Consider the following 13,862-nt stretch of genomic DNA (forward strand, 5'->3'; position numbering starts at 1 on the left):
TTATATCCTCTTCACAACTTACTTTCTGATCCATCTCTGTGGCATTAGCAAATTTGACAGCCAACCTTTTCCCTTTAGCCCTGCAGTTATTCAAGTACTTTTCCAACCGTTTTTGGAAAGTTGCTATTGAATCTGCTTCCACCCGTTCAGGCAGTGAAACACAAATCACTTGGAGGTGATTCTCCCAGCCCACTGCATTGCTTTGGTAGCGCAGCGGGCTGGGAGACTCAAGCGGAGGCTGTTTTGCGAGCTCCATGCTGGGCGCCACGGCCTCCGTGAGTTACCGGTCTCCAGATTTCCGGCACCGTCAGTTCCTCACCAGAATTCGGCGTGGAGCTGAATAAATTATGTAGATGCTGCTTTCCACACAATTTGAATCTAATTAGCAGGCCTGGGATTGAAGTCCTCAGGCCGGCTAGCCTCTCCCCCACTGCCAGGAGTATTACACTTTAGCGGGGTTTACAATAGCTCCCCAGCGGGGAGACAGGGGCCACTTGCACCTATCTCGGCGCTGACAGATCGGCGCATGCGCAGTGGTCCGCTCAGTGCTATGCTGCCGGCCTCTCCAACAGGGAGACAGGGGCCACTTGCACCTATCTCGGCGCTGACAGATCGGCGCATGCGCAGTGGTCCACTCAGTGCTATGCTGCCGGCCTCTCCAGCAGGGAGACAGGGGCCACTTGCACCTATCTCAGCGGTGACAGATCGGCGCATGCGCAGTGGTCCACTCAGTGCTATGCTGCCGGCCTCTCCAGCAGGGAGACAGGGGCCACGTGCACCAATCTCACCGCTGACAGATCGGCGCATGCGCAGTGGTCCACTCAGTGCTATGCTGCCGGCCTCTCCAGCAGGAATAGGCCCCACCCACTGATTTTTGGCGTGATTCACGCTAGTGCACTCTGCAGTGCACAGAGTGCGGGAGACTCATTTTGAAAATCCCGCTGGAAAAACCAGCAGGATTTACTCCAGTTTTTACATGAATTTGACACTTAGAAGTTTTTTGGGAGAATCCCCCCGTTTCATTCATAAAGCTGCTTACATTAAGGATCAGTTACTGTCTCAGTATATAGAATTTCACGAGGACTGTCCAACTATCCAGTTAATTGAAATCAAAAGCATCTGAAAAATAAATACAACTTGCCAGAAACTACATAAACTACCAAAAAGTCCCAAAACTTAAGATATGTCAGGATCTTAACTGCATCATTTAATTCTCATATGCTACAGCACTGTAGATGGAGAAAGAACTGCTGCAACAACGATTTAACAACAATAATGGCAATAGTGGCTTTAAAATGACTATTCTTAAATACATAAATCCATTTATATAGACGATCTGGAGGAGGGGACTGAGTGTAGGGTAACAAAGTTTGCAGACGACACAAAGATAAGTGGAAAAGTGAATCGTGTGGAGGGTGTAGAAGGTCTGCAGAGAGATTTGGACAGGCTGAGTGAGTGGGCGAGGATCTGGCAGATGGAGTATAACATTAACAAATGCGGGGTTATTCACTTTGGAAGAAATAATAGCAAATTGGATTATTATCTAAATGGAAAGAAATTACAACATGCTGCTGTGCAGAGGGACCTGGAGGTCCTTGTGCATGAGACGCAAAAACCCAGTCTGCAGGTGCAACAGGTGATCAAGAAGGCAAATGGGATGTTGGCCTTTATCGCAAGGGGGATAGAATATAAAAGCAGAGATAGAAACATAGAAACATAGAAAAACTACAGCACAAACAGGCCCTTCGGCCCACAAGTTGTGCCGAACACATCCCTACCTTCTAGACCTACCTATAACCCTTCATCCTATTAAGCTCCATGAACTCATCCAGGAGTCTCTTAAAAGACCCTACTGAGTTCGCCTCCACCACCACTGACGGCAGCCGATTCCACTCGCCCACCACCCTCTCTGTGAAAAACTTACCCCTAACATCTCCCCTGTACCTACCCCCCAGCACCTTAAACCTGTGTCCTCTAGTAGCAGACATTTCCACCCTGGGAAAAAGCCTCTGAGAGTCCACCCGATCTATGCCTCTCAACATCTTATACACCTCTATTAGGTCTCCTCTCATCCTACGTCTCTCCAAGGAGAAAAGACCGAGCTCCCTCAGCCTATCCTCATAAGGCATGCCACTCAATCCAGGCAACATCCTTGTAAATCTCCTCTGCACCCTTTCAATCTTTTCCACATCCTTCCTCTAGTGAGGCGACCAGAACTGAGCACAGTACTCCAAGTGGGGTCGGACGAGGGTCTTATACAGCTGCATCATTATCCCCGGACTCCTAAACTCAATCCCTCGATTCCCTAAAGGCCAGCACACCATACACCTTCTTAACCACCTCCTCCACCTGCGGGGCCGATTTTAGAGTCCTATGGACCCAGACCCCAAGGTCCTTCTGATCCTCTACTTAACTAAGAGTCTTTCCCTTTATATTGTACTCCTTCATCCCATTTGTCCTACCAAAATGGACCACGACGCATTTATCTGGGTTGAAGTCCATCTGCCACTTGTCCGCCCAGTCTTGCATCCTATCTATGTCCTTCTGTAACTTCTGACATCCCTCCAGACTATCCACAACCCCACCAACCTTCGTGTCGTCGGCAAACTTACCAAGTCTCTGGACCAGTTCATCAGCACGGGTGTGCTCCAAGTCTTTTGCGAATAAAAGCCTATTTGTTCTTGCATACAAACTTGTTCCACAGGACCAGGCTGAGGAGAAGGCAGTTGGTTTGTTCACTACATTTATTTATTTATTTTAAGTTAAATTTGTGTAAAAAATCGGAGGTTTTTTATTTAAAACAGGAAGTGGGCCCAGCAGGAGTCTGGGAAGGTTTTTGGAGGGTTTAAAAGTAGGCCGCACGTTTGAGCGGGCAGCGTCGTTAGCGGGCAGCAGAGTGAGCAGGAGGCAGAGTGAAAGCTGTAGAGCTTTGGCTCACAGGGCTTGAGTGAGCAGGAGGCAGAGTGAAAGCTGTAGGGCTTTGGCTCACAGGGCTTGAGTGAGCAGGAGGCAGAGTGAAAGCTGTAGGGCTTTGGCTCACAGGGCTTAGGCAGAAAGGGCGAGCAGGGGTGAGTTAATTCATTTTTTGCTGTTTCTACCTGGTACTGGCAAGGTATCTAGAGAGGATGGTGGGAAGGCAGTGCAATGTTCCTCTTGCACTATGTTCGAGGTGAGGGACGATGTCAGTGTCCCTGCTGATTATACCTGTGAGAAGTGCATCCATCTGCAGCTCCTCCAAAACCGTGTAAGGGAACTGGAGCTGGAGTTGGAGGAACTTAGGATCATTAGGGATGCAGAGATGGCCATAGACAGAAGCTTCAGGGATACAGTTACTCCGCGGAATGAAAATAGATGGGTGACGGTGAGAGGGGCTGGGAAGAAGCAGTCGGTGCAGGGATCCCCTGTGGTCGTTCCCCTTAGCAATAAGTATTCCGCTTTGGATACGGTTGAGGGGGACGACATACCAGTGGTGAGCCGCAGTGAGAGGATCTCCGGCACTGAGTCCGTCCCTGTGGCTCAGGAGGGTAAGGAGGAGAGCGGGAGGGCAATAGTTATTGGGGACTCGTCAGTTAGAGGGATAGATAGGAGGTTCTGTGGCAGCAAAAGAGACTCGAGGATGGTTTGTTGCCTACCGGATGCCAGGGTCCGTGACGTCTCGGACCGTGTTTTCCGGATTCTTAAGGGGGAGGGGAAACGGTCACAAGTCGTGGTACACATTGGTACCAATGACATAGGTAAGAGAAGGGACGGGGATTTAAAACAGGAATTTCGGGAGCTGGGCTGGAAGCTGAGAGCAAAGACAAAACATGTGGTCATCTCTGGTACGTTACCGGTGCCACGTGATAGCGAGTTGAGGAACAGGGAGAGAGTGCACTTAAACATGTGGTTGCAGGGATGGTGCAGGAGGGAGGGTTTCAGATACATGGATAATTGGAACACGTTCTGGGGAAGGTGGGACCTCTACAAACAGGACGGGGTGCACCTGAACCAGAGGGGCACCAATATCCTGGGAGGGAAATTTGCTACGGCTCTTCAGGGGGATTTAAACTAATTTGTCAGGGGAGTGGGAAAAGGAGTTGTAGTCCGGAAGTCAGTGTTGAGGGTGGTGAGGTATTGGGGAAGGTATCAAGGTCAAGGGTGGGTACCGGTAGACAGGAAGATGGGTTGAAGTGTGTCTACTTCAACGCAAGGAGCATCCGGAACAAGGTGGATGAACTTGGGGCGTGGATTGCTACTTGGGACTACGATGTTGTGGCCATTACGGAGACGTGGGTAGAACAAGGACAGGAATGGTTGTTGGACGTTCCGGGGTATAGATGTTTCAGTAAGTGTAGGGAAGCTGGTAAAAGAGGTGGAGGAGTAGCATTGTTAATCAAGGATAGTTTAACGGCTGCGGAAAAGCACTTTGAGGGGGATATGCACACTGAGGTAATATGGGCTGCAGTTAGAAACAGGAAAGGAGCGGTCACGTTGCTAGGAGTTTACTATAGGCCCCCAAATAGTAATAGAGATGTGGAGGAAGAAATTGCTAAGCAGATTATGGATACGTGTGGGGGTCACAGGGTAGTTGTCATGGGGGACTTTAACTTTCCAAATATTGATTGGAACCTTTGTAGGTCGAATAGTTTGGATGGGGCACTTTTTGTGCAGTGTGTGCAGGAGGGTTTCCTGACACAATATGTGGATAGGCCGACAAGGGGTGAGGCCACATTGGATTTGGTACTGGGAAATGAACCGGGCCAAGTGTTAGATTTGGTTGTGGGAGAGAACTTTGGAGATAGTGACCACAATTCGGTGTCTTTTGTTATTGCAATGGAGAGGGATAGGGCCGGACGGCAGGGCAAGGCTTACCATTGGGGGAGAGGTAATTATGATGCGATTAGGCAAGAATTAGGGGGCATAAGATGGGAACAGAAACTGTCAGGGAAAGGCACTGATGAAAAGTGGAACTTTTTCAAGGAACAAATACTGGGTGTCCTTGATAGGTATGTCCCTGTCAGGCAGGGAGGAAATGGCCGAGTGAGGGAACCGTGGTTCACAAAAGAGGTGGAATGTCTTGTGAAAAGGAAGAGGGAAGCTTATGTAGGGATGAGGAAACAAGGTTCAGATGGCTCGATTGAGGGTTACAAGTTAGCAAGGAACGAGCTGAAAAAGGGGCTGAGGAGAGCTAGGAGGGGACATGAGAAGTCCTTGGCGGGTCGGATCAAGGAAAACCCCAAGGCTTTTTACTCTTATGTGAGGAATAAAAGAATGACCAGGGTGAGGTTAGGGCCGGTCAAGGACAGTGGTGGGAACTTGTGTATGGAATCAGTAGAGATAGGCGAGGTGATGAATGAATACTTTTCTTCAGTGTTCACCAAGGAGAGGGGCCATGTTTTTCAGGAAGAGAAGGTGTTACAGGCTAATAGGCTGGAGGAAATAGATGTTCGGAGGGAGGATGTATTGGCAGTTTTGAATAAACTGAAGGTCGATAAGTCCCCTGGGCCTGATGAAATGTATCCTAGGATTCTTTGGGAGGCGAGGGATGAGATTGCAGAGCCTTTGGCTTTGATCTTTGGGTCCTCGCTGTCCACGGGGATGGTGCCGGAGGACTGGAGAGTGGCAAATGTTGTTCCTCTGTTTAAGAAAGGGAATAGAAATGACCCTGGTAATTATAGACCGGTTAGTCTGACTTCGGTGGTTGGTAAATTGATGGAAAAGGTCCTTAGGGATGGGATTTACGACCATTTAGAAAGATGCGGATTAATCCGGGATAGTCAGCACGGATTTGTGAAGGGCAAATCGTGCCTCACAAATTTGATAGAATTTTTTGAGGAGGTAACTAGGTGTGTTGATGAAGGTAGGGCGGTTGATGTCATATACATGGATTTTAGTAAGGCGTTTGATAAGGTCCCCCATGGTCGGCTTATGATGAAAGTAAGGAGGTGTGGGATAGAGGGAAAGTTGGCCGATTGGATAGGTAACTGGCTGTCTGATCGAAGACAGAGGGTGGTGGTGGATGGAAAATTTTCGGACTGGAGGCAGGTTGCTAGCGGAGTGCCGCAGGGATCGGTGCTTGGTCCTCTGCTCTTTGTGATTTTTATTAATGACGTAGAGGAGGGGGCTGAAGGGTGGATCAGTAAATTTGCTGATGACACCAAGATTGGTGGAGTAGTGGATGAGGTGGAGGGCTGTTGTAGGCTGCAAAGAGACATAGATAGGATGCAAAGCTGGGCTGAAAAATGGCAAATGGAGTTTAACCCTGATAAATGTGAGGTGATTCATTTTGGTAGGACAAATTTAAATGTGGATTACAGGGTCAAAGGTAGGGTTCTGAAGACTGTGGAGGAACAGAGAGATCTTGGGGTCCATATCCACAGATCTCTAAAGGTTGCCACTCAAGTGGATAGAGCTGTGAAGAAGGCATATAGTGTGTTAGCTTTTATTAACAGGGGGTTGGAGTTTAAGAGCCGTGGGGTTATGCTGCAACTGTACAGGACCTTGGTGAGACCGCATTTGGAATATTGCGTGCAGTTCTGGTCACCTCACTATAAGAAGGATGTGGAAGCGCTGGAAAGAGTGCAGAGGAGATTTACCAGGATGCTGCCTGGTTTGGAGTGTCGGTCTTATGAGGAAAGGTTGAGGGAGCTGGGGCTGTTCTCTCTGGAGCGGAGGAGATTGAGGGGAGACTTAATAGAGGTTTATAAAATGATGAAGGGGATAGATCGAGTGAACGTTCAAAGACTATTTCCTCGGGTGGATGGAGCTATTACAAGGGGGCATAACTATAGGGTTCATGGTGGGAGATATAGGAAGGATATCAGAGGTAGGTTCTTCACGCAGAGAGTGGTTGGGGTGTGGAATGGACTGCCTGCAGTGATAGTGGAGTCAGACACTTTAGGAACATTTAAGCGGTTATTGGATAGGCACATGGAGCACACCAGGATGGTAGGGAGTGGGATAGCTTGATCTTGGTTTCAGATGAAGGTCGGCACAACATCGTGGGCCAAAGGGCCTGTTCTGTGCTGTACTGTTCTATATCTATATATCTATATCTATATCTAACCCATCCCTCCACTTCCTCATCCAGGTCATTTATGAAAATGACAAACAGCAAGGGTTCCAGAACTGATCCCTGGGGCACACCACTGGTGACCGACCTCCATTTAGAAAAAGACCCATCTATACCCACTCTCTGCCTCCTTTGGGCAAGCCAGTTCTGGATCCACCGGGCAGCAGCCCCTTGGATCCCATGCCCTCTCACGTTTTCTAGAAGCCTTGCATGGGGGACCTCATCGAACGCCTTGCTAAAATCCATATAAACCACATCTACTGCCTTCCCTTCATCAATGTGTTTACTCACATTTTCGAAGAACTCCACCAGGCTCATTAGGCACGATCTGCCTTTGACAAAGCCATGCTGAGTATTCTTGAGCATACTAAACCTCTCTAAATGCCTTATATCCTGTCCCTCAGGATCTTCTCCATCAGTTTACCAACCACTGAGGTTAGACTCACCGGTCGGTAATTACCTGGGCTATCCCTATTCCCCTTCTTGAAAATAGGAACCACATCTGCAATCCTCCAATCCTCCGGCACCTCTCCCGTCTCCATCGACGACGCAAAGATCATCGCCAGAGGCTCTGCAATCTCTTCCCTCGCCTCCCACAGTAACCTGGGGTACATCCCATCCGGACCCGGCGACTTATCTATCTTGATGCCATTCAAAGATTCCAGCACAACCTGTTTGTTAAAGTCCACATACCCTATCCTTTCAGTCCACCGCACGCCCGCAGTACATCCACCCATGTCCTCCTCCTCTGTGAAAACCGAGGCAAAATACTCATTGAGCGCCTCTGCCATTTCTACTGGTTCCGTACAGACTTTCCCGCCTTCACCTTTTATAGGCCCTATTCCGTCACGTCTCATCCTTTTACTCTTCACATATTTATAGAACGCCTTACGGTTCTCCTTAATCCTACCTGCCAGGGTCTTCTCGTGACCCCTTCTGGCTCTCCTAATTTCCTTATTTAGTCCCTTCCTACAAGCCGTATACTCTTCTAAATCCCTATCTTCGCCAAGCTCTCTGAGCCTTTTGTACGCTTTCCTTTTCTTCTCGACTAGGTCCCGCACAGCTTTCGTGCACCACGGTTCCTTTAACCGACCAACACCTCCCTGTCTGCTCGGAACGTTGTCCTGTAGAACTCTAGACAGTCATTCCTTGAAAAACTGCCACCTCTCTTCAGTACATTTCTCCAAGAATACCTCCTTCCAATTTACTCCTCTAATTTGCTGTCTAATGTCTTCATATTTCCCCTTACTCCATATAAACACTTTCCTAGCTTGCCTGATCCTCTCTTTTTCCAATGCAAGCCTAAAGGAGATAGAGTTATGATCGCTATCCCCAAGATGCTCTCCCACTGAGAGATCTGACACCTGTCCAGGTTCATTGGTCAGTATCAGATCAAGTACAGCCTCTCCTCTTGTAGGCTTGTCCACATGCTGTGTCAGGAAACCCTCCTGAACACACCTAACCAACTCTTCCCCATCCAATCCCCTTACCCTAGGGATATTCCAATCTATGTTTGGGAAATTAAAGTCTCCCATCACAACAACTCTGCTATTACTGCATCTCTCCAGGATCTGTTTCCCTATCTGCTCCTCCACCTCCCTTTTACTATTGGGCGGCCTATAGAAAACTCCCAGCAAAGTGACCGGTCCCTTCCCACTCTGAACTTCCACCCACAGAGACTCTGTGGACAATCCCTCCACAGCATACACCTTCTCTACAGCTGTGACACTATCCCTGATCAGCAGTGCCACTCCACCCCCTCTCTTGCCTCCCTCCCTGTCCTTCCTGAAACATCTGAATCCCGGCACCTGGAGTATCCAGTCCTGTCCCTGAGACATCCAAGTCTCCGTAATGGCCACCACATCATACTTCCAGGCATCGATCCACGCTCTGAGCTCATTCCCTTTATTCACTATACTCCTGGCATTAAAGTAAACACATCTCAATCCTTTGGTCTGAGCTCTCCCCTTCTCTATCCCCCATCCATCCTCCCTCTTGCACTGTCTATAACCCTTCTCTGTTTGCGAGCTAACTTCCCCACTCTCAGTCACCTCATTTTGATCCCCTCCCCCCAACCTATCTAATGGTAGTAATGGTAAAGAAAGCCTGTTCCATAAATATAAAGGACAGCTACTTAAGGGAACTAGAGAAATGAAGAGGATTTTCCAGGAAGCCTGAAGTAAAAGGAACTGGGATTCAAACAGGATAATGTTCATTCAAGTCAGAACTGGAAAGGATCTGGCAAGTGATGAATCAGAAGATATCTGAAGTGGTTCCAAAGTTTGTGATATCTTACGACAGTTCGAGATGCTAAATGCATGAGAGGGTGAGCTGTGAGGATTATGCAGAGATGCTTCAGTGGGTTTTGCACAAGTTGAGTGTGGGCATGTGTATGGCAGATGCAGTATAATGTGGATAAATGAGAGATTATCCACTTTAGTAGCAAAAATAGGAAGACAGATTATTTCTTGAATGGGTGTAAATTGAGAGAGGTGGATACTTCGTGAGACCTCGGTGTCCTCGCGCATCAGTTGCTGAAAGTAAGCGTGCAGGTACAGCAGGCAGTCGAGAAGGCAAATGGTATGTTGACTTTCATAGTCAGAGGATTTAAGGATAGGGATGTTTTGCTGCAATTGTATAGGACATTGGTGAGGCCACACCTGGAGTATTGTGTACAGTTTTGGGTTCCTTATCTGAGGAAGGATGTCCTTGCTATAGAGGGACTACAGCGAAGGTTTACCAGGCTGATTCCTGGGATGGCAGGTTTATCATATGAGAGACTAAGTCAGTTCGGATTATATTCACTGGAGTTTAGAGTGAGAGGGGATCTCATAGAAACTTATAAAATTCTAACAGGGTAGCTTCAGAAAGAATGTTCCCAATGGTGGGGGAGTCCAGAACTAGGGGTCATAGTTTGAGGATAAGGGGTAAACCTTTTAGAACTGAGGTGAGGAGAAATTTCTTCACCCAGAGGGCGGTGGATGTGTGGAATTCACTATCATAGAATGTAGTTGAGGCCAAAACGCACCTAAAGAAAAATGCCCCCTACTTTTGGGAGAGGCAGACATGCTGTGGTAGGTTAATAGTTTCTCTCATGACACCTTATACATGTATAAATGGGGGCAGCAATGATGTCGTAATTGGTTTTTCTGCTGCTATGTATATCCAGGGAGCAATAAGTACAGCAGGAGGCCATTCACCTGTCATTCAATTAGATCACGGCTCATTTTTATCGTAAATCCATTGACCTGCTTTGGGTCCATTACGCATAAGTACCCCAATCTGACACAAATCTATCATCCTGAGTTTGGACATTTTTCAACTGGCTCTTTGTTTGAAGATATATTTCCTGACATTCGCAATCCAGCTCTCGTTCTAACAACATAGCTTTGTTCTGGATTTCCACAGAAGAATTAGTTTCTATCCATCATCTTCAACACTCAATTAGTTCACCCTTAATCTTCTGCTCATAAAAGAACAGAAATACAATCAATCCATCATTAGTGAAATCTTTAAACTTCAGCTTTGGTGGTTCTTACCCGGATAGCCTCGGGGTTTTTGCTTTGAGATAGGATATCCAACAACTCACTGTTACTGAGGAAATAAAAGCGTGGGAAAGAAATCCGCTTGGCTTCCAAGTAATCCTGCAAAAAAACAGCAAATCTGGATCAGTTTCACTTAATTCATCTAAACAGGAACATTTGTAGCACTGAATCCAACAGAATCATAGCATGCATGTGCAGTTCAGAATGTTACTCTAACTAGAGCATCAAAAGCAGATTATCTAGTCAGTTCTCTCATTGTTATTTGTGGAAGCTTGTGGATAAGGGTGATAGTTCCTCAGAGTGCAGTAAATGTTTAAAATTAATTTGTTTGTGTCACAAGTAGGCTTGCATTCAAAGTCAGTGGCCCTACTGCACAGGTGGAGAGAAAAAGGAGTGGGTGAGGAATAATGATAGGGATTTGTCCGTTAGGGAAGCAGACCGGCATTTCTGTGGTCATACTTAATGGATTTACTTAATTCAGGGCACAGCAGTAGAATCATAGAATCGCTACAGTGCAGAAGGAGGCCATTCGGCCCATCGAGCCTGCACCGACCACAATCCCACCCAGGCCCTATCCCTGTGACCCCACATATTTACCTTGCTAACCCCTTGACACTAGGGTCAATTTAACATAGCCAATCAACCTAATTCGCACATCTTTGGACTATGGGAGGAAACCGGAGCACCCGGAGAATGTGCAAACTCCAGACAGACAGTGACCCAAGCCGGGAATCGAACCCAGGTCTCTGGCACTGAGGGGCAGCAGTACTAACCACTGTGCCGCCCACAAGCCACCATGCCTGTCTAGTGTAAAATTAAAACTGGAAAGGTGGCCAAACCATGACTTACTATCTCTAATTTCCCTTGTATCAGACCCAAGGAAGAGGCATACAAATTGACCAGAGAAAACAACAGATCTGAAGATTGCGAGTAGTTTAGAATTCAGTAAAGGAAGACCAAGGGATTGACTCAGAAACGGAAAATAGAGTATAAAAGTAAGATAAAAGATTGGTTGGCTAACAAGAAGTGAGTGCAACAAAGGGGCACCAGACTTGTTACAGGGGTGGCAGGACTGTCTTATGGAGAGAATTTGAACAAACTGGACCTGTATTCACTAAGTTTTCAAAGAATGAGAGTTGATCTCATTGAAATCTCCAAAATACTTAAAGGAATAGACCGGATTGATCCAGGTAAGATCTTTCCTTTGTTGGGGAGCCTAGAACCAGGAGGCACAGTTTCAAAATCAGGCTGAAGCTAATTAGGACCAAGATGAGGAGGAATGTCTTCACACAGAGCCCTCTATCCCAGAGGGCTGTGGAAGCTCAGTCATTGAGTGTGTTTAAAGTAGAGATTGATAGAATTCTGATGAACAATATTATTAAGGGTTATGGGGACAGTTTGCGTAAAAGGCATTGAAGGCTGGAATTCGACAACCTTGACAACAGCTGGGATTCTCCGGTCCTGTTGTTGGGAATGGAGATTTGACTGAGTGCAAAATTCTCCGTTCTCTGGCAGCAGTGGCCAGAGAATACGAGACCAGAGAATTCGGCCATGATTGTATTGAATGGTGGAGCAAGCTCGACAGGTGAAATGGTCTACTCCTGTTCCAAAACAACAGGCATAAGTGGGTCATTTTCAGGCTGGCAAGATGTAACAAGTAGAGTGTCACATGGCTTGGTGCTGGGACCTCAACTGTTTACAATCTATATCAGTGATTTGAAAAAAGCCATCAAATGTATATTTGGTTCTGACTCAAAGATTGGGAGGAAAGTTAGTTGTGAAGAGAATATAAGGGGGACTGCAAAGGGATATGGATAGGTTAAGTGAATGAGCAAAACTTTGGCAGATGGAGTATAATGTGGGAAAATATGCACTTGTCCACATTGGCAGAAGAATTTAAATAACCAGCCGTGGATAACGAAGGAAATTAAGGAGAGTATTAAATTAAAGACCGATGTGTACAGAGTGGCTAAAAATAGTGGAGAATCGGAAGATTGGGAAAACTTTAAGAAACAACAAAGAACGACTAAGAAAGCGATAAAGAAAGGAAAGATAGGTTATGAAGCTAGGCTAGCTCTAAATATAAAAAATGATAGTAAAAGCTTTTACAAATATATAAAAAGGAATAGAGTGGCTAGAGTGAATGTTGGACCCTTGGAGGACGAGAGGGGGGATTTAATAGTGGGAAATGAGGAAATGGCTGAAACTTTAAATAAGTTTTTTGTGTCGGTCTTCACGGTGGAAGACACAAATAGTTTACCGAATATTAACGATAGAGGGTTGGTAGGAGGAGAGGTCCTCAATACAATTAATGTTACCAGGGAGGCAGTGCTTGGTAGACTAATAGGACTGAAGGTGGACAAGTCCCCGGGCCCGGATGGAATGCATCCCGGGGTACTGAAAGAAATGTCAGAGGTAATAGCGGATGCGTTAGTGGTTATTTATCAAAATTCATTGGATTCTGGGGTAGTGCCGGCGGATTGGAAAACGGCTAATGTTACGCCGCTGTTTAAAAAAGGAAATAGACAAAAGGCGGGTAACTACAGGCCGGTTAGCTTAACGTCTGTAGTTGGGAAAATGCTGGAATCCATCATTAAAGAAGAAATAGCAGGCCATCCGGATAAGAATGGTTCGATTAAGCAGACGCAGCATGGATTCATGAGGGGAAAGTCGTGCTTGACGAACTTGTTGGATTTTTATGAAGATGTGACTAGTGCGGTTGACGGAGGGGAACCAGTGGATGCGGTGTTTTTGGATTTCCAAAAGGCGTTTGATAAGGTGCCTCACAAAAGGTTGCTGGAGAAGATTGGGTCACACGGAGTTGGGGTTAGGGTGTTAGCGTGGATTAGGGATTGGCTATCCGACAGGAAGCAGAGAGTCGGAATAAATGGGTGCTTTTCTGGTTGGCAGATGGTAACTAGTGGCGTGCCACAGGGATCGGTACTGGGGCCTCAACTATTTACCATTTATATAGACGATCTGGAGGAGGGGACTGAGTGTAGGGTAACAAAGTTTGCAGACGACACAAAGATAAGTGGAAAAGTGAATCGTGTGGAGGGCGTAGAAGGTCTGCAGAGAGATTTGATAGGTGATAGTCAGCATGGTTTTGTGGCAGGTAGGTCGTGCCTTACTAACCTTATTGAGTTTTTTGAGAAAGTGACCAAGGAGGTGGATGGGGGCAGGGCAGTGGACGTGGTATATATGGATTTTAGTAAGGCGTTTGATAAGGTTCACCATGGTAGGCTTCTGCAGAAAATGCAGATGTA

The 13,862-nt window shown here is 46.8% G+C and overlaps 1 protein-coding gene across 1 annotated transcript in view; it reads right to left on the reverse strand.

Annotated features, from left to right (window-relative positions):
* Positions 1-13,862, reverse strand: part of LOC144493937 (dynein axonemal heavy chain 6-like) — an 814,395-nt gene that overhangs the window by 673,456 nt on the left and 127,077 nt on the right. The window contains exon 17 of the mRNA XM_078213513.1: positions 10,591-10,695. Coding sequence (XP_078069639.1) covers positions 10,591-10,695 — 105 coding nt within the window. The remainder of the gene's footprint in view (positions 1-10,590; positions 10,696-13,862) is intronic.

This window comes from Mustelus asterias, chromosome 5 (assembly GCF_964213995.1).
Source record: "Mustelus asterias chromosome 5, sMusAst1.hap1.1, whole genome shotgun sequence".
Lineage (NCBI taxonomy): Eukaryota > Metazoa > Chordata > Chondrichthyes > Carcharhiniformes > Triakidae > Mustelus > Mustelus asterias.